A 21,906-nucleotide genomic window follows, 5' to 3' on the forward strand; every position below is an offset into this window, starting at 1 on the left:
TTTTAGAGCTAATCTATTATTAAACCTGTAACTCATGGCAATTGGAAATCCCTGTGTTCTGAAGTCTAAAATACATGTCCATAATACTGTCTGTAGTGGTCTCAGTGTGATTTGCCACAATATCATTCCAAACAAACATAAGGAATTATGACAGTTGGCAAAATTTGCATTATAGTCTCTCTCAACAATACTTTCAATACGAGACTTCGTAGCTATAGGTTTTGCTGTGCCTGAATTTGCACTGAAGTTTGACATTACTGAGGAAGCTATGAAGGTCAGTCTAGGCATTCCCCCTCTGCTGTCAATGACCCGAGCCAATTTCTATATGTCAAACCACTTGACCTTGTCTAAACTTTTGAGTTAACTTCATATGTCCAACAAACAGTACCTCCATCCAAAGTTCTAAAATTATATAAGCATGGCCTTTGGTCCTGTGTTGTATAGTGTACTGTCATCAGTGAACTGATGGGTTCCATCATAGAATGGCCCCTAGTCGCCTGGCTTTTCTCGGCAGCTGAATTTACCGGCTGGCCAAACGGCATTCACCCCATGATCTGTGATCTGTGCAGCCTGCCAGTTAGTATGACAGTCTGCTGAAGTTTAGTACTTCAATTTATTCTGTTTGAAATTTAATATGCCAACAGACTTGAAGCAAGTCTAGCTCAGTCATCAAACAAGCATCCACAACAGCACTACAAGAGGTGAACCTTTGAATGTATTGGGTAAGGGGATATAAGCCGGAAGAAATGTTCAAAAGTAAATCAAGTTTACCTTTTTATAACAGCGTTTTTCCAAGTGTAAACGGGAAATTATTTTGTCAAGGCAAGGCAGTTTTCTTTTGAACAAACACAGTGGCAGTACAGGGGAGCTCCTGCTGTCACATATGATTGTAACTAAAAGTATATAAAATATTTATGTTATCAACTTATGTTGATGGATATGTGCCTTCCAAATCCATGTTCAAATTATTATTTACGTTGATGGCAAACTACCTTACTTGTGCATACAAGAATTAGAACACATTCTGATGTCTTACTGGCTTTAAATTTGATTAGTTTTTGTACACTATTACTCCTTTGTCAAGGTTTTTCAATGTTACCTAGCTACATGAAGGAATGTATTAAATGGATCGACAAATTCACATCCAAAGTCCTTCCCATATCTTATCCCATCCAAATTCAATTTTGAAGATCACATTGTGATTAATACTTGCCTGATTGCAAAAATTCCTGAAACATTCGTACTCTATTAGATCACTATGTTGGACACAAATTTTCAATTGACCACCATCTACTGTTTAAATAGAAGACAGCTCTGCGCAATGGTTGTTATTTCTCATGCAGTGACAAAACTTCAGGAACTCATGAGCTAATAGTTTATTCAGGAATATTATGGTATTATATCAGAGAAAATATGTATATTTAGTCAAGTCTATTGATTTTCGATTAATCCCAATTGTATTGATTTTGTAACTGATAAACAGAAATCTATTAAGATAAAGTGATTCATAGGATTTCCTGGAGGAAAATCTCTTTCTGGTCAGATCCCAGTCGGATCAGCTCTGGATGACTGCCACAGAGACAAAATGGGCCTAGACCATGCACTTGTACACGACACTGGCAAGTTAAGCACTATGAACTTCAACTACAATTGAATCTGACAAAACGCTCTTGCAGACTTTCAGAAATCAACTGATATGACAGTTATTTTCAGAAATATTAGATTCTGAGAAACATGAACCAAGTTACCTTTCCTGAGTGCAACTTGAATTGACAGCAGGACAGGAAAAAACATATTTGATTAAAAAGAAATATTTTATTGGCATATTTTGTTTCATATTAATACATTTCCTTGGTTGTTATCAATAAATATTGAGGGGCCATAAAGGGTGACTGGAGCCAAAGACAACAACTCATATGACTGACAGCTCACTTTGTGGTACCAGGTCCTGAGAGGCAAGCAGACAAAGGAAAGCCACAGTTGTCACATGAGGGCGCTATACAATTACGGCACTTTCAGATTTTTCAGAATGCATTACCACTGTAAAGCAATACAGATCTTACTGGATGGCACAAACTCACCTTCACTACTTTCCAGCCAATTGCACATTGGCCAAAGCAGTACAGAAAATAAAAAAGGACTAAGGTTAATAAAAAAACTGTGGAAAACCCCTCCAATAAAGATTACATGGACCAAGTACTATGGGTTAACGTACCACACAACCATTATGGACACAAAGTTGTGGATCTGCGCTGCCATAAACACATATTAATTTTTAAAGTATTCACTGAATGCTGTACCTGACAATAGACCACTTTTCACCAAAGAAAGAAATATCTACACATACATTCACCCTGAATGCTGAGGTTAAAAATCTAGCTGACACACAAGGGCTGTACTAACACACAGGTTGGATGGACAAATGTCCCGCAGAAGGTGATTCAATGGTAACAAACTTTGTAAATGCTGCTCACATCGAACTTCTTGAGAATGGTTGATTTTCTCATTTGCAATTTTTGTACATATCAAAGAACAGATAATTAGAAAGTTTTTAAAATCAAAGTCTACAATAATAGTGATCATTACACATTTTGGGTGCAAAAACACTGTTAGACTAATATTGTATTGAGCGTTTGGTTGTAGAGCAACTATCATGTAGAAATGCAGCATAGAGGGCGCACATCAAATCACCTCGGTTGGAACATTAACATAGCATTATTACTGTAACTGACTATTAACACACCCATACACATACGTGAGTACACTTGCTGAAATGGGAATTTGACTCTGATCTGTGTTTCTGGAACTAGAAAAATATGGAAGAACAAACAATATGAAAACAAAAAGACAAACTACAGGTAGAATACTTTATGTGCTAGTGTATATGCCATATTTACCAAACTCATTGAGCTTTGCACGGAATGACAAGTCAGCTTCCATCTGAACATGGTAAATCTGTTTTTCTGTGTACACATGAATCATAGAGTTGCAAAGTTACTAATTCACTCAACATCACAAAGACTGTAAACTTTCCATTTGTTATCTACCATCAAGCTACACATTCAAAAACTAGTTTGTGATAAAAAAGTACAATATGCAAATATGTCAGGAATGATTATCAAGAACAGAATAGCAGAAAACATTCCAGAAATGGTTATCCATGCTGCAGGGCAAATTTCATTTTCAACAAAATTCTTCCTAAAACAATCTGAATAATTCACTCATCTCTTAATGATTTCCATTCCCCTTTGTTGTATCAAGTTGAGGGGGTAAATTGAACAACTATAAATCCCCCCCCTTCCAAAAAAAAGTCACTGTACATTCTGACGTATCTCCTGAGCAATTTAAACATTGGTTGAACACTCCTTTATACATCACCATAGAAATGACACTTCATCTAGTTTAATGTTTCAAAGTTTTACTGCGTGTCATTACTGATAGATTTGTACGAGAATGATACAAAGTACTTGTCATCGTTTATTTGGGTTTTCTGTTTTGCAGGAATAATTCTGACTTCATTTTTGAAACACTTAGTGATAATATTGATCACATCATAATAACTAGATGGAAGGATGACAAGACAAGTTCAATAGGCATGACAAAACCAGACTTTATATCTTTAACTTGTCTATTTGTGTGCAAGGTTTTTCAATTGTGAACTACAGAAGGGAAATTGGTGCCACCCACTATTCTGTGAATTTAATTTACAGCTTTACTCTAAATGTGAACTTACAGCTGACATGACAGACATGCACAGAGTACTAAAGCAATCTGATTAAAATGGGATTGGATTCTTAACTTCATCCTGACCCTTGACCTTTGTCTTTGACCTATGCCGGTGAGGTCAAGAGAGCAACAGATGCCAGCAAAATAATAAAAGGAAAAGACTGAGCTTATCAAAATTTTAATCAGACTGATATTGAAGCAGCTGATAACATTTCTGTGTCGTCTGAAAGCAAAATGTTTGACTGAATAGTTTGTTGCTTGCATGTGACACTTCTCCAGTACTATTCTGTACAACTCGCAGCATTAGGTAGAGGTCCTATGTACCAAACACAGGGTACACCAAATCTCTGGTGAGTGGTCCATAAGTGTCCACATTGACTTGGTTTGACTTGGTTTGAATGACTTGCCCATTGAACTGTGTGCTTTATCAGCACCTCAAAACACAATTGTCTTGCAAACACAGACATCACCGCTGCAAAATAATTAAAAGAAACTAAAAAAATTTCACTGAAATTGATTCTGAAATTTGCTGTATGTATCATTCTGTGGAGACGGCTCCACACTCTGTCTATGTTCTGGAGGAATGAAAGGACCGACAGACAAAATGGTAAAAGTTGATGGCTGATATTTCTACTCTAAAGAAAGAGCAATGGTTATTGGTGAGCGCATTGCATTCCATGACCTTGGTGCATATCGTCATCTTCTTCATCATAATACATGTCACGTCTTGAGTTACTGCTGGACTGTCTTGGGTCATACTCCATCAGATCAACTTCTTCTACGTCATCTGCAGCCACTGCTGCTTGTTTTGGTCGTGGAGGCAATAGCTTTTCAAGCATCTGATGATGAAACATGGAGAAAAATATTTATTTCTGTGGGTTATTTTGAATAAACAATGCGATGATCTACTGTAAAGCACTGAAAGCATCAAGTTCAGATTTTTAACAACTTTCATGTATTTTGCTACATTCTTGCAATGAGTGATGTGCTGTGTACAATACAATACAATACAATACAATACAGTTAAGAACTAAAGATACAACTTCCCTCTACCATCTTCGCCTATACATACAAATGTAGCAACATACAGTAGGTATGAAAAGATATGGCACGACAATACAACACATTCATGAGAACTGCTGCCATCACCATGTGGTGTGCAACTTTGTGCATGAATAAGCATTCTGATTATTGTAAAAAATAATCCTATGACATATACATTGATTATGTTTACAGACAGCTGAGGGCACATTACAGCTATTCACAAAATGTTGAATAATATTAAGTCTTTTGTAGTATTTTACTGGTATCACTTCAGCACTACACTTGCCATCCTGACATCTACGTACAACACTACACTTCCCATCCTGACATCTACAACATACTAGAGAAAATAAAACTTGGCTTTCAACAAGGCAGACTAAAACTACTTGTGCTTGTCTCACATTACAAACATTACAACATTGTAGTGTGCATAATCACCTTTAGATTTTTCTCGTCTGCAAAGTGGTTTTCAGGAAACTGGACATCAAATTTGATGTAAAGATTTCCCTTTTCAAAAGGATTCTTGTACATCGGCATGCCTTCTCCGACAACTGCGCGTGTACATCCTGAAATTGAACAAGTACATCCTGTAAGTCACAGTTTCTTCTGTGCTCTCATTGATGGTAACTGAACTAAAACACTGGTTAATGTGGACTAGACTATAAGTCTCTTATCACTTTAACCCTTTCACCACCAAGGTTTGTCCCAAATCCATTGTTTTCTATGGTAAAGTTGGACCTGTATACAGGGAACTGGGGGTGAAAGGGTTAAAGGGACAGAGTCGGCCATTTTTCATGAATTTGATTAATGCAAGATACAATTTTTATTGTTTGACATGTTGCAAGATACTGAATGAATGGGTGACCATGCGCGTATTCGACCCCGGTTTTAGACATGATACATAAATCCATCATGAAACTGCATTAATCGTCATGACCATTAATTCATTCGCGGTGGTTTCGTTTACTGTCTAAACGAAGTCGGCCATTTTTCATGAATTTGATTAATGCAAGATACAATTTTTATTGTTTGACATGTTGCAAGATACTGAATGAATGGGTGACCATGCGCGTATTCGACCCCGGTTTTAGACATGATACATAAATCCATCATGAAACTGCATTAATCGTCATGACCATTAATTCATTCGCGGTGGTTTCGTTTACTGTGTCTAAAACCGGGGTCGAATACACGCATGGTCGCCCATTCATTCAGTATCTTGCAACATGTCAAACAATAAAAATTGTATCTTGCATTAAACAAATTCATGAAAAATGGCCGACTTTGTCCCTTTAATGAATCAACTTGATTGTCCATAACCTTTCTTGGTGTGTTGGGTGTATTTTCAATTGTCTTGCTTGGGTAAACACAGCTTTTAGTGGCTTGCTGTTACTTACCAGTAATACACTCACTTCACTTGTAGAGTTTGATTATATTCAGGCACGGCTGAAGATTTGTGGACACACCTTTGGGTGCAAACTAACATGGATTTTCTTAGGGGGCTCTAAATAAACGTAATGGTATGAGTGGACCCCTAGGTTATGAACAATTCAAACAAAATGTCTTTGTGTCCACTTATCTTCAGTCTTGTCGATATTTATTCTGTCAATTTTTTCAACTAAGAGATTACTAAGCCAAAGAGACTTGGAGCAAGTGTTTAGTTGAAGCAGAAGAACATAAATCACTCCCTGGAATTATCAACTTCTCAGTCACACACCTTGATGTTATCTTTCTACCTGTTTCTCAAACAGTTCTGCAAATTCTAATCTCTTTGCGATGGATGTGAGGTGCTACATAAACCATTAAACTCACAACTGAACTAAACATGCGATCAAAAAAGTTCAGATAAATTTCAGATTTACTGAATATAACTTACAAATGTTGACATATTTGTAGTTTTCAAGATCAGCTCACCTGGTGATATGATGTTTCCAGGAGGATACCGCACACAGATCTCTCTGTTATCTAAATGTTTGACAATAAACTGAAATCCACATAAAGCCTCTGTCAGACCTATAGAATGGGTCATATAGAGATCAACTCCACTACGTTGAAAGACGTCATGTTCTCTTTGTTGTAGCACTATGATAACATCTCCAGGTTCAAGACCAGGCTGTAAGAAATAGGTGTTATTAGGTGTTATGTATTGATTAATAAACCCTCTATAAATAATGCACAAGTAAAGGGGGAATGACTGGGCTGGCTTTAGCAACAAAACTGGTATACGGTGAGTTGCAGTAGTATATGAGTAAATACACACAAGTATCTACACACTGGTAAAGAATATTGGTGTACAACTGATGATAAAGTCAAGATAGTTTCTGAATGCAACTTTATGATGTGCTGTGATATTTACAATATTATTCATTCTTCAATAAACACTATAATAATTCTGAAATCATGGTTTGTTCTCTCACATATTTACACAGTGATGGACTGCCACCAGACTAAAGATTTATCTTTGCACTTCCAAGTGCAATGGTCCAAATTCACCAGAGACATCAGAGGGTTTGGCCAAAATCTACAGTGTCTTCTCCTACTTTGTGTAATGTATTCACTTGTGACACAATAATAATTAATTTTACAATGCTAGCATTCAGGATTTGCAGCACAATATCAGCACAAACCGCTGCATTACTCACAGCTCTGTTATGCAGTTACACAGTAAAGAATGTCAGTAAGGAAATTTTCTGCTTGCACCATTTCAGATAAATTCCACGGCACTCAATACATCAATACAATACAGAGATACTTACTGTCTGGTCACCCTCCCATCGGAATGTTATCCTTTGTCCGTCTTTCATGCCTTTATCCACATGTACTTGCAGTATTTTAGATTCTTTCACTACTTTTTTACCATGACATGTTTTACATTTGTCTTTTTCATTAATTGTTTCACCTGTAAATCAAACACATCACAGACACATGCTATCGATCAAAATGGAACTGGTAAAGCCTGTAAATCAAACACATCACAGACATATCAAATCAATCATTATGAAACTGGTAAAACCTGTAAATCAAACACATCACAGACATATCAAATCAATCAAAATGGAACTGGTAAAACCTGTAAATCAAACACATCACAGACACATCAAATCAATCATTATGAAACTGGTAAAACCTGTAAATCAAACACATCACAGACACATCAAATCAATCATTATGAAACTGGTAAAACCTGTAAATCAAACACATCACAGACACATCAAATCAATCATTATGAAACTGGTAAAACCTGTAAATCAAACACATCACAGACACATCAAATCAATCAAAATGGAACTGGTAAAACCTGTAAATCAAACACATCACAGACACATGCTATCGATCAAAATGGAACTGGTAAAGCCTGGCAGTCTTTGCACTGAGATTTACAGAAATAAATTTGGTTGACCAAATCACAGTTTTAACTTGTCAAGATGACATGCAATTCTCAAATAGTTATGGTACAATCTTGTTTTTTGTACATCTGCTGACATTTTATTCCTTTTCAAAGAGGACATATTTACATTAAGCAACCCACCAAGACAATATCATTACCCATAATCCTTCACTTACTACTCTTTTTTTCACTTCTTAACCTTGCAATAGAGTTATTTATGTTTGACATGGACTTGTCACAGGATTTTAAGGTAAACTTTTCTGTTTGGATGATATGTGTAACAATGCCTAGGATTGGTATGTCTGTATTACATTGATTTCCCTACGTCAACAACTACGTTAACAGCCAGGCACACACGATATATATTTCAGAATATTCTCGGTTGATATGAAAAATTATTTATAACCGTTGTGTGAAACATGTATAACATCAAATTAGTAAAGGAAATAGAAAATTGAGTGTGTTTGGTATGAGAGATTTTAGGATAAAACAATGTATAATTAATATTGTTCTGTTTGGTAAGACGACAAAAAATGAGTTCATATCATAGATTCTTAAAAAAAAGAGTACAGCTGGAAGAAGAATGTTGGAGGAAAATCAATGAGATAATTTTAGAAATATTGTTGTACCTTCTCCATGGCATTCTGGACACACGGACTGCATCTGTTGAACCATACCAGGGCCAATCTGTCTAATTGTAACTTTGACACCACGGCCATGACAAACCCGACAAGTCTGCAGTGCACCCTGCTTTCCGCCTTGCCTGAAATGAAAACAGACACGTAAACAGTGATGTGGATTTGTGCGTCACTTTCAGCACACCTCCTCTCTTGAAATAACTTATTCTTTGTTACAAAGCATTTGAATGTATTGTTTGTGTTTCAATGTAACCCATTCATTGAGGGGCTATGGTCCTGATACATTGTTCAATGTTCACCCGTTCATGGGGGGAATATGCTATCTTCCTCCTGTGAAAATAGAATACATAATATTCCCCATAGTAAACACAGGTTTTGTTGCCATTTTGAATTTCAAATATCATCTCTGTGAAAATAGAACACACAATTTTTCCCCAAACAGTAAACGCAAGGTTTATTGGCCATTTTGAATTTCAAATACTGGTTCAGTGATTTCCTAATCACAAACTTTTTCATGGTGACCCCTGATTTTTTTCTTGATGCTACAGAAAATTTGAGCAAGACTTTAAAACTTTCTCTTCAGAGGCTCATGTTGTGCCTTAAATGATACGACAGGCAGTAAACACTGCGAACAGCAGTGTAGAATTCCTGTACCACCATTTTCACAATTCATGACAGACTACACAGCTTTGTGAATGATCAGTCAGTTGTTAAAATTCATTATTCTATTCATCAAGTACTAATGATCATCCAAGTTATCACAAAATTCACTAGGAACACTAAAACATGTACCGTAAAATTCCCAATTGAAGCCGCGGCTTGTATTAGAAACATTTTTGAGGGACCCCTGGGACCACGCACTGAAGTCATGGTGCGGCTTCAATTACGTACATTTCCTGTGTTTCGATATTTTTCTCAATGCTCACCAAGCATTGCAGGGGCAATCGCTATTGTTATGCAAATTAGTACCAATGAATTCTGCGTGAATAAATTACCTGCATAAAAAGTCCCTACCCTTGTGTAACTCCAATATAGAAACGTTAGGAGAGTGTATTTGGTCGTTAAACTTGGTGAAATTCCTTTTAGATAATAAGGAAACTATTAAAAGATGTTAAAACAATGGGAAACTGGAGTTCCCTTGACAGCATCGTGAGGAAAATGACACGTTTTTCCAGCACTTTCTTGATTCTCTGACCCTGGTCACCCCCGTCCTCTAAATAGAATAGTCTCACTAAGGTCGGCCATGTTGATCAGCAGCGGGATGATGTCTTTGTTTCAAGTGGTTTCAAGGGGTTTTTGGACGCTGAAATTTCACAAAAATATCACTTCTGTATTCAGAGATTGTACAATCAATTTCTTTGGACGTGTAAGTCGATTTTGAAAGCAATAGAAGATCAAATGGTGTTGAAAAAAAATCGTGCATAAAATTAGCATAAATTAAGCGTCCACTGCAGATGGGTCCCCTTGATTTACAGCCGTCTTGTGTTGCCGAACCGGTGGCTCGTACTCGAATAGTGCAATAAAGGCAAGTGAATGACCTTTGGTAACTTTACTGCCATGTTTTTGTGAACTATTTTGCGGTCAAATTTTACTTTCTCATGATCAAAAACGGAACGTGTACAAGCTTATACGCACCCACCATGGTCATTCAATAGCCACAGTACAGTATAGGCATGGCAGTTCATTATGTCAATATGATGCAGGTGGTGGTGTTGTACGTCAGGCATAGGTAAGGGTACGTGGGTATTGAATGAAAACTACGTATTTGAAACATGGTATCTCAATCTCTCAACTATTTTAACTTGTACACAAACACCGTTGCTTCAAAATTGTTGCATCAGGTATTGACTATGGCGGTGTTTACCACACTGACAAAAACTTCGGCCGTGTTCAAACATACACACAAACGTACCGATACATGGGCATTGTTTGTACTTTTGTTACTATCATTGACAAATGCACAATGGTAGAAGTGTTAAAAAGGAACTTTTTATTGTGTATTTTTTCTGTAAGAAAGACACCTGTCAATCATTAGCACAAGTCAATGACGCATTGCAAGCCAGCTGGTGTGAATTTCAGCATGCATTGTTTCATGATGGGCTCAGAGAAGGGGTGCGGCTTCTATAATGGTACAATTCAAAAACCCCAAATGGGCAAACAATGAGCCAAGACAATGTTTCAAAGTCAGGGTGCGGCTTCAATTAGAGGTGCGGCCTCAATTGGGAATTTTACTGTAAGCAGACACTGAGAGATTTATGAACGAAGACTTACCCATTACAAATACGGCATATAACATTCTTACTCAATTGTAATTTGGATGTTTTCCCATTGTACAGATCTTCCAATGTTACCCTGGATTAGAAAAAGTATAAAATGTTTACAAGTCATCTTATCCATCTCCATGAAATCAAACATTAACATATTACATTTTAGACTAACTAATTACACAATTCTCTGTAGCTTACATACAATTTTGCTACCTAAGTGAGTCATAAAAGTCTTGAAAAGTCAATCGTATTTTCAATACGGTGGATTTCTACAGGTATGACACATAAGATTACAGACGCAAAAGTAAAATTCCAGGTTATACAAGAATTTAATGCCAGAAATGCCTAAAAGGATGAAAAGATATATGAGATCACTATCTCAAACTCTTGCTGTGGTGAGAAGTTTATTTTTTACCCACAATGCATTTCAACATAATGTGATTTGCCCTTCTAGCACAGGAAAAAAGCTATTTCTTGTTAGGTTGGGGAACTATTCACAAATTCATACCAGCCATTTTGTTTATTGTTTTTTAGCAAAATTCACTGCCAGTATGATCTTCAGATACAACATGCCTTGGCATTGTTAGATTAAAATTCAATGCAATAAATGATTGACAACTGCAACAAATGGATAAGATTCATTTTCAGATTCAGGATGGAAGCTGTATTAGGACGATCGTATTATATTGCATGTTCATTACCGTAGTGGATGAACTGTGTCTTCTCCTCGTTGTTTCCGTCTTCTACCTCCCCCAAAGCCACCAAGTCCACCAAATAATCCCCCACCGAAGAAATGAGAAAAAATGTCTTCGCCCCCTGTAACATTTACAAGACACATCATCAATGGTTATCATTGAATGATGTAGATGAATACGTGACAGTCTTGAATGTACCACTGATAAAATTATTTGTCATGGTAATATCAATGTACTTTTCTGACCGCTCTCACAAACATTTGCAGATTTCTTTTCTATGACCTTATGATCCCTGTTTCTCTTTAGAGCAGTCACAATCCATCTTGCCTGTCAAATACTGCACGACTCTACCAAAACTTTGAAGAGAAAGTGTGAAAGTGTTGCATACAGCACTTTCACTACCTAGCTTTTAGTACAGAGCTATTTTATTTGTAGTACAATGAGTGCATGGACAGAGGAATTGAGACGTCATCAATGAAAATGAGATGAAAGCAGTCCAGCAAACATAGGTCTAGACTTCAAATACTGATTTATACAAGAGGCTACATTATCACTGGTTTAAACTCAAGAAACTCAAATATGGGGTTCCGGTCAAACTAATTTCAAAAATCTCATGGCAAACAAGGCTCTGCTGATTATTCAAAAGAAAGAAAATATTGAAATCATAAATTCTGAATCAATGTGTGATCAACATATGGAGCAAGTGGTTTAGCAGTTTGTCTGAAGAACTTCATGTCCGTTGAGAAATGGTTACAGATAAAATAGAGATAAAAAAGATAAGTGTTGTATCAATCACAGTGGAACTAATGAATCAGTTACAGAATAAACATAAACAGAGTAAAATCGTTTTTGTCGTCAAACTCACCAAAGTCAGGTCCAGCTTCACCTCGTATCCCCTCCATGCCATAATTATCATATGTCTCACGTTTCTCTGGATTTGATAAAACTTCATAGGCGTAACTTATTTCTTTAAACTGTGGTATGGAAAGCAATATAAGCAGAATTACAAACACGGAAGTACTTGGCAGAATGACCAATATCAATGAACACTTCTGACATCTCTCTCTGCGGGGTGACACTTTTCTAAATAATATAACTTGGCATCTTTAAAGATAAATTTCTGTGTTCTGTGCAGTGCAATAGATTTTAACTTTGAATTCAAGCATTATTAAGGATGATAAATACCAAATTGTTCATTTTTCTGTCAAATTTTCAAAATTCTCTGAGAATACGCCTTGAAGTAAGACCCAGAATTGAGATGTGTCGCCAGTTCAAGATAAGGAATGGTTTCCGTGTAATTCACGATTTTTAAAAATCAAAACAAATGCACGTGGCTATCCCGGTTAAATCGGGGAGCTTTTGTAAACATTGTGGACACATTTGCATTGCTATTTCCATAATCCATCTTGAGTGACACAACGTTGCGTTGCACTAGCTAATTTACATAATGACGTGCTGTGACTTCTCCAAACACCAGGATTACTTCCGTCTGTAAACAATAAACCGTAATTAAATGTTTGTCGAAGCCTAGTCCAATAAACAAGTATTCGTGCAGTTCCAGACATAGTCTACACCAGAGAGCAAGTGATTTTTCTTAGTGTGGTCAAGACATCGTGTCAACGACGATTCTCTGCAGTGCGACGTTTTATCACTCTTTGTTTAGGGTTGGTCGGAGCTTGCACATGCCGCTTTACGGTGGTTGACGTCTTTTTCGCAATGTTAGATAAACAATTACAGTGTTCATTCTGTGTTCTAGGATTTAAAAACAACGGGCCACTGTTGGCCCCAACTCCTGTCCCAAGGGGGCCATTTTAGAAAATCGGGGGCCATCATCATCACACATGTAAAAACCTTGAATTTCTGCAGAAAATACAATAGTCCATCAACTCAAGAAAAGGAGAATACTGGAGATCGGGCCCCCGTAACCAACCAAGCCTACTGCAAAGGTGTACGTACGCAACAGGCCCAATAATGGCAACACCAAACCGTTTGGTTTGATTCAATTCTTTACGTAACTTATGTGATGAATTATTGATATTTCGGACTTGAACAACTGTACAAATTGCTAAGGACTGTGATTTTGACTGTGGAAACGATCATGATCAAAGCTTAGCGCACCGGTAGGATTTCTTCGAGAGTGGCCCTCGATTTGCACGCATCGACAAGTAGGCTACTCATCCACTGATATAGCACGAGACTGTAACCCGTACGACCTAAATAAAGTGATCGATACATCAACTTTTAAACGTAACTCGTATGTATTAGCAAATTTACGATAATTGCTTCTGGCCAAAGGGTTTTACACAGCGGTGTTGTTCTATGCAAAGACCTGGCTACTCTGGAAAACGAGATGTGTCCGACCTAAAATGTGTTGCTCTTCAAAACGATCATGGACGTTTTCCTTGCAGTGTTCAACGTTTCGTTTGTATGGACGGTAGACGTTGCAAACGCTTCAATTTAAGGGACTGCCCGATCATCCTGGGTTCATCAACTATACCGGCGTTAAAAATCCGAGTGTCGACTAGCTTTTCACCTTTACGCAGCGGCCAGTGCCGTTGTTTTATATTCATCGGCCATGCCACATGCGTACGGCTCCAAAACACCGTTGCCCCTACATCAGTCCTTTCTACCCAGCTTCCTATGTACCACCATATATGCTGTAGTGGGTATTTAATTGCAAAGGTTGATAGGTAACTGAATCGTTTTACATGTCACACTATGACTGAGGTAATGACCTTCGGGGAGCTATAGCTACGCGAATGTATGAACTACGTGAACTCTGCGTGATCGACCCATTCATATAATGTTGCGCCCTTAGTGGCGCGTCAAACGTAGAAATGAGGGCCGTTCGAGATTTTATTGCGCAATGGCGCGTCCTAGAATTAACTTTGCAATTAGTGCGATAGTACGCTATCAAGTCTACGGTTCTGCAATGTCTATATAGCGTGTGAGGGGAGTGTGATCTGGGGAACGCAAACAAGCTTATCTGCATATGAATTTAGGACACGCCCGCTATCAGTAATGACTGCTGACGTCATTGTTTTTCCCACTGAAGCCATTCGCTGTGGCGATGTGTCGACACGCAAGGCTCCAAAAATTGGTAGTTTTCCGCGATTTATTTTATTTCCTGGGACTTTTTCTCTGAACAACTGTCATTCCCGGCCGACATCGTCACTTGGTAACAAAGTATGTCCGTGTTGAGGCTCGTGCACGTCTAATTATCAAATGCCGTAGCGTAGAAGTATCAAAACATGTTTTTTGCGTTTTTCTCGAATTCAATGTGTGAATGAAGTACCTTTCTTTGGCACCTCGTCAATTCGCGCTCACAAACACTAGCTGCTTGAAATTCACACCGTCCATTGGAAACATAATGAACTCAAAATCCGTGTCTGGGATTTCCTTTATATGCCTTGTTATTTTTTAATGCGCTCTTAAAGGTGTTGGACGAAGGTGCTTTTCAAGGAATTTTAATTATCACGCCATATAATTTGAATGGAGCCTCCGAGAAAAAATCGCAGACACGGTTTTGAAGGATATTGTCAAGGCTTGTCAATGAAGAAATTCCAACCGGAAATCTTGCAGCGTGTTCGCATAAGGCCGGGAAAACCGGTTTTTGGAAGGTTCAGCAAAACGATTGTCACGTGACTCTTATGCAAATAATGACCGTGCACTATGCTTGGTCGGATAGCTCTATATCAGGGCTTTCAGAAAATGTATACTTTATTGGGGTTTGGGACATGTTCAGTTGAGAAAAAAATAAAAATCTGAAAGTGCCTAAAAGGTATTTATCATTCTTAATTGCTGTACACAAGTGACTGCACTGCTTAACATGTATTATATATCTGAATAAAAATTCCAATTTACTGCTACTAACACTGCCATCACTGAACTGATACTGTACATGAATTGAAAATAGTCTGCAAGACATGTTTGCTATCAAGCGTGCTATAAATAGACAAGTATATCACAACTTTGAGTCTTAAAGGGCCAGTAGATGTAACTTTTGTGAATTTTTTCACTAGTTTTGTTTTTAATGTCAACTACAGCTTCTTGTTCAACTTCAGGAAGCATGTTAAGATACACAGTATTCAGCTTGTCAACTCAGTCTACACACATGTGTAACTTCACTGTTATTGTTGACAAGTGAATTCTGGTCCAGACAACCTGACAAGTATTCAAATGGAAACAATAACAATGTATTTTACACATATAAGAATCTATGTTGACAAGCTATATAAGTTAGTGTTTCAGTATGCTTTGCATAGTAGAACTAGAACTTGCGATTGACAAGTGGAAAACAAAAATAGAGAAAAAAATTATCAGAAGTTACAGTTATATATGCATGGCTTTGCTGTGTTGATATTTTTTCAAGTTGTTTTGGTATGGCCATATGAAGTGCAATGGAGACTATTCATGACCACATTGTGTTTTAACCCATTTGTTTTCCATGGCATACACATACAGGACACACAGAATGAAGATAGGAAGGGTCACACTGAATGATTGTGGGGTGGGGGTATCACACTAAATTAAGAGTGGGTTCGAACAGAAGGAAGTGAGCGGGTCACAAACAATTTATTGGTGAACACTTTGAGTTTGCACTTCAGAGAGGCTACTTCTTGGAGTCACTGTGGTTGAACAGTTGAAAAATCCATCTATTGTTCACCCTTACAATAATCGTTCCTCAGCAAGGTCAAGTGATCTAGAACTATTGTTGCAACACAAGATGTTAAAATCTGTATACTACCATAAACATGACAATGTCTTGGCGTCATACCCACTAACACTGTGTGTTCACTAAATTTCAAATGTATTGAACACTGAGTGAAGACATGCACACAATATAATGCTTTGAAGATTAAAATCAAATGACTTCATCAATATTAACTCATTGATGGGCTTATACTCAGAACCTACAAAACTTTTCACAAACCCCAAAACCTCTCTGTAAATACAATTGTGAGAGATCAAAGACAATCAAAACCCAACAATATACAATACGTAACAGAGAAGTTCAAAACATGGAGTCATATTCCAAATTGATACTCTGTGATTGTCACACCAAAATCTACAAGTAGTTGTCTCACCTTGTCACCATGTTGTGGATTTTTGTCAGGATGAAATTCTTTGGCCAACTTCCTGTATGCCTGCGTGGGTAAAATGAACATCAGAATAAACTGATAAATACACTGAAATTTAATTGTATACTCTTTAGGAATTGCATTAACTGTCACAAATTATGAAACGCTCTATACCATCATTTGGTTCCAGTAATGCTGTTATCTCTGACATCCCATAAATACCCATACCATCCAAAAGCATTTGTTTTCCTGATGTGACCAATCTGTCGAAAGATTCGGTTCTGATTGAATCTTGGTTTTCATTGTTTGACATGACAAGTGATGGACCAGTAGAATGGTAAGGACCGTACAATAACATACGTTGTATAAGCTGCAATGAACGGACAGCTGTTACTGTCTTTCTGTTTTTAATTTTGCAACTTACAAACCTTGGTTTGACCCTTGACAGTCAACATCACATTTCTGTGTATTACTTTATAGAAAATTCATGGTGCACAGCTACTAAAACTACTTTTCTACTTTTATATTTGCTTTTTGACTCCAGATATTGACCTGTCTAAATTATCAAATGAAGAACTCAAATAAATTTAAATGTAGCGCTGGGTACGTAGTGAGAGCAAATAAATGTATACATACAAACCTGTTTCAAAGTGTTGATCACTGGTGATTAAGTTATGATTAAATTGATAATTAAATTTGGAATATATCTAGTCACTAGGTTCCACTTGTGCCTGTTATAATTTCCAAGAGATGGAGACATCACTTGATGATACTGAAATATTTTTATAAAATGTCAAACAAACTTCTTATCCATCTGTGGAAGTATTTTTATTAAATGTGAGAAAAATAGTAAAGAAAGAATTCCTGTGGTGTCATTTTGATGTACATACACTCCACTGTGTGATCTACATAGCTTTGGTGAGTGACAAATATGGAGATCCAGTGCCCCTGTGTGGTTTATATAGCTTTGGAAAATGGCATATAGGGTGATAAATGCCCCTGTGTGATAGCCACATAGATGATATTCTGACTGTTTAGAATTAGATTTTATTTAAATTTGATGATTATTACAAATGACGCTGTATGATGATTGCTAGATCATGGAGCAACAGATTCAGGTTAGCCAACTCATTGAAATTGTGTTGATAATTAGTCTTTGGCAACCATAATGATTTGTTTTGTGACAGGAAACAGCTACATTTTTAGACTGGTAATAGAGGAGTCCTGCCCTGTCACACGCAAAATGTGAATGATTATGAGAAAAGTTAGATAAAACAATTTCAATTATCACAGTGGGAATACTGGTAGATTGAAATACCTTAGACTGTGTTTCCTCTGCCACTCTCAAATTCGTAAAATTACTAATTTTTTAGATGATTTACTAATTTTTTTCATTGTTGATTCGTAAATATACGAATGCAAGGAAGCAGCTAGTTGATTGAGAGCTGAAGGCCCCCAAACCTCAAAATAGTTCTGTCTAAGCACATGTTGTACTTAATTTGAATTTCATTGAATGATATTCCGTATTGGAACGGTTAAGTTTACTTATGAATTTCAAAATTTACGAAAAGTTTCAATACCCAATTCGTAAATTTACTAAAAAATTTCAGAAGCCAGAGGAAACACAGTTAGACAGCAAAAACTTTGCTCACAGTTCTACACATATTAACTAGGGGTTTCACTAAGTTTTGAAGTAGGGGGCCATAATAAAAAAGTAGGTGACATGTAGATGCATAGCAGCTGCGAAGACAGCGTAGCAGTAGTCAGGGGCTGTGTAGGGCTGGGTCTGAAGCCCAGAAAACCTGGAAAATAACCTAAAAATTCACTTTTTACAGCTCATTTAATACACATTTATTACTTCTAGAAAGTCCTTGAAAATTACAATTTATTCATGGAAACTCCTGGAAAAATTGATCTGATAAAGTTTATTTAGCAATAAATGTAGAATCACCTTAGTGAAACAAAATAACTTGTGCAAGTATAGTGGGCACTCCTGGAAAATGGCATTTTTCACATCAAATACTTTGGGAAAATTGCTTACAATATTCCCTAAAAGTACTGGGAATCATTCCACTTACCATAATTTGTCTCAAACATGTACACCAAGATTGATTTAAAGGCGGAGCCTCCCTTTAAAAGGACGCCAAGCTATGGCGGCGTTCATTGTGTAAGTGGACACCAAACAGGCAACACACGGGCACACGCTCCAGAAAATGCCAATTTTTAGTTTTACCCGGCGGCAAAAACACAGACAGACTGCCAAGCCGTCAGCGCAAAGTTGCTGCCGATCGAACTCTGTGGTTATATTCAAAGTCTAACGCGACAGGAAGACAATTTTTTTTAGGAAATTCGAGCGGTTTAAGTGGGGAATCAATGGCCGTTGGCGATTTGAACTGACCTTCAATCAAAAGCTTGCATACACCCTTTTTGCAGGATTAGCAAAATGTGACAAAAGGTTGAGATCAATTTGTGTAATCAATGTTATAGAAATCAAACATAGAACTGGCCATGTGTTTGACTGGGAGGAGAATTCCACTAATGCGAGAACTTGGGATTGAAAAGTGCGGTTTTAAACGTGACTTGTGCACATTTGAAATATAGACTGTGGGTTTATAGTGGCCCCCTGCAGTGTTGTATAACGCAAATTATAGCAAAGAGCAACACTACCATCTTCATGATCTAATTAACAATCAAACTAAAATTTTTGAGAACACCAAGGCAACTTGTATGAATTATCTATCATTTCTTAAAATACGCAATGGCCCAGCAGTTTACCGTGCTCAGCACTTCACCTGCCTTAACATGATCAGCTGGGATGCATACAATACACATTGACACCTATGGGCACTACAAGGCACATCAGCCTTCTAAAATTTGAACTTTGAATTATTCGCCAAATGGTAGCTGATTTCAGTTTTCAAATTTGTATTTTTGTATCTCTTGTGGGTCACACTGGAACTGTAACAACTTTAACTTTATAAGCTAACATGTGTTGCATGATATGATATGATGGATGGGTGGTGTGGAAGGTCTTGGATACACAACAGGATTATTACCAATTAGGCTTGTGATGTATATAAACTTGCAAGCCCTAAAACATGTTTGTATACCACTTGACAGAATTGGAAGCTGACAAAATTTGCCGAAGATGGTACGAATGGTAGAAGAACAAACCAAAAAATTTCACAGGCCTGAAAATAACATTGGTCTAAGGTCCAAGACCAGTACAAATGGACAGATAAACAATTGAACAAGAACTTGAGAAATCTGCCAAGTAAATGTATATGCAATATGTCTGTATTACAAAAATTGACAATTGTGTATGCCGAGCAAATCTGATAGAAATAAATGTAAATACAACATTAGTAAGCAAAATGAATCATTTTTATATCGTTATGCAAATTTTGTTGACCTGTGGATTTTACCTTGGGACCAGTGAAAAAAAAAACAGGTCACTGGTCCTGGGACAGTGGAAAAAAAAGGGAAGCTTTCAGAGCCTGATTTCAAAACTAGTTTCCATTCCGCAGCCGTTATTTTTAAAACAGTATGATTATAGTTTGTATGCTAAGACAGTGGCATCGTAAGCATTCAGGAATGCCTGTAAGTGATTTTTGAATTCTTGCTTCTATTCTGTGGTACTGTTTCCCTCTCTTCTCTTATGGTTATGATGGATATTATATAGACCAAAGCCCTACACACTGGCTTCATGATTCATGATTAAATGTAAAATTTGTGTACTGCAGCCAGAATTTGCCTTTGCTTCTCTTTTTATACATAACGGACAAGGTTGGACCATGGACTGATGGAGGCAGCACACAGACCCCTCCGTGGTTGAACATTGATTTGAAAGGGATGTGGTTTGATATGACAAGATCATTAGACCATTGGCACGGGTCGAACAAAATCATTTGCATTCTGGCCAATCATACTATGAGTGCAAACTCCAATACCGCAAAGTTGGTCTATTTTGGTTCAATCCTTACCACCATTGCTCTGTAAAGGGCTTGTGTGATCAGTGTCATGCTAGCATGGAGGTTATAGGTCCGTATATTACCTCCATGACTAGCCCTGCGTAGGATGCTGTATGATCCGGCCGTACAACGCCGGGAACACACAGGATCGTACGCGGGGCTACCAAGAGACTGTATTAAAGTCTAGAATATTTCTGGCATCGCAGCGGTGACAAAATCACAAATATTCAAAAACCACAAGCACTGAACTCCTGCCACAGACAACTCATCAAGAAATAGGTATCGACGGATTGAAGGTTGCGAATAAAGTCGAGATTAAAGACTCGTGTTGAAATTGTGGAAACACGTGAAGACATGAATGACTGCCGATCAGTCATTTCCGCTTGGTGGCACTGTTTAAAATCGTACATACACTGAGATACCGGCAAAATGAACAATACGCGCAATGTTCGTCGGTGATTAGCGCACAAATTTCGCCCGGTTTAGCGTCCATATACCCATAAGACTTCACCAGTTACGCACAAAAAATTGTGTAGTTATTTTCCAAGTAACTGATTGAATAAGTAAAGCACCTTACCTTCTTAATTTCAGCATCACTTGCGGTTTTGCTCAGGCCGAGTACTTCGTAAAGGTCTGTGTCCGCCATGATTCTTCCGTGGTGACCCTCTGCGTGACGTCACAAGCTATATCGAACTGGTATGCCCTAACTAGCGCAACGGCCAGTAAATAAAAGTGTTGTGAGTTTATAATATGTTTTTTTTAGAAAATAATTCAACCTAGGACATACTATGCTAACTTGATTGTGTAAAAATCGTTTCAAAGTTTTCGTTACCAAGGAAATCAAATCTATTTCCCATAACCCCTTATACCCTTTAGGCTTGTCTTAAAAGTACACTATCAAATAAAGCCATCTAACTGTGTTAAAAATATTCAAAACAACAGTCACTAGCGCCGAACCTTGAAGCATTTTGCCAACGCTGAAAGTTTCATACACCAACAGAAGATTGATACAGCTGCTGCGCTCTCTTTACTCTCTTTACACGGTGGAGGGACTGTGGCTTATGCTCTTCGCTTCGCATTTGGAAAGTAGGCTACC

At 37.5% G+C, this 21,906-nt stretch overlaps 1 protein-coding gene across 1 annotated transcript; it reads right to left on the reverse strand.

Annotated features, from left to right (window-relative positions):
* Positions 1-1,795: 1,795 nt before the first annotated feature.
* On the reverse strand, positions 1,796-21,753 carry LOC139148451 (dnaJ homolog subfamily A member 2-like). The gene is made up of 10 exons (XM_070719909.1): positions 21,388-21,753; positions 16,846-16,905; positions 12,624-12,732; positions 11,765-11,879; positions 11,068-11,148; positions 8,788-8,921; positions 7,527-7,669; positions 6,685-6,883; positions 5,209-5,336; positions 1,796-4,565 (listed from the first exon to the last, which is right to left on the reverse strand). The coding sequence occupies exons 1-10, from the start codon at positions 21,454-21,456 to the stop codon at positions 4,380-4,382; spliced, it is 1,224 nt and encodes a 407-aa protein (XP_070576010.1). The 5' UTR covers positions 21,457-21,753; the 3' UTR covers positions 1,796-4,379.
* Positions 21,754-21,906: the final 153 nt, after the last annotated feature.

The sequence above is a fragment of the Ptychodera flava genome, chromosome 13 (assembly GCF_041260155.1).
Source record: "Ptychodera flava strain L36383 chromosome 13, AS_Pfla_20210202, whole genome shotgun sequence".
Taxonomy (NCBI): Eukaryota; Metazoa; Hemichordata; class Enteropneusta; family Ptychoderidae; genus Ptychodera; species Ptychodera flava.

What these genes read in the sequence shown, in the direction of transcription:
- LOC139148451 (XM_070719909.1), bottom strand. Translation starts at nt 21,456, where the DNA reads ATGGCGGACACAGACCTTTACGAAGTACTCGGCCTGAGCAAAACCGCA. An exon ending in TGGAAACATCATATCACCAG is followed by an intron (nt 5,337 to 6,684) that starts GTGAGCTGATCT and finishes GTTCAATTTCAG; the next exon opens with GATGTACACGCGCAGTTGTC. An exon ending in CAGACGAGAAAAATCTAAAG is followed by an intron (nt 4,566 to 5,208) that starts GTGATTATGCAC and finishes TTTCATCATCAG; the next exon opens with ATGCTTGAAAAGCTATTGCC.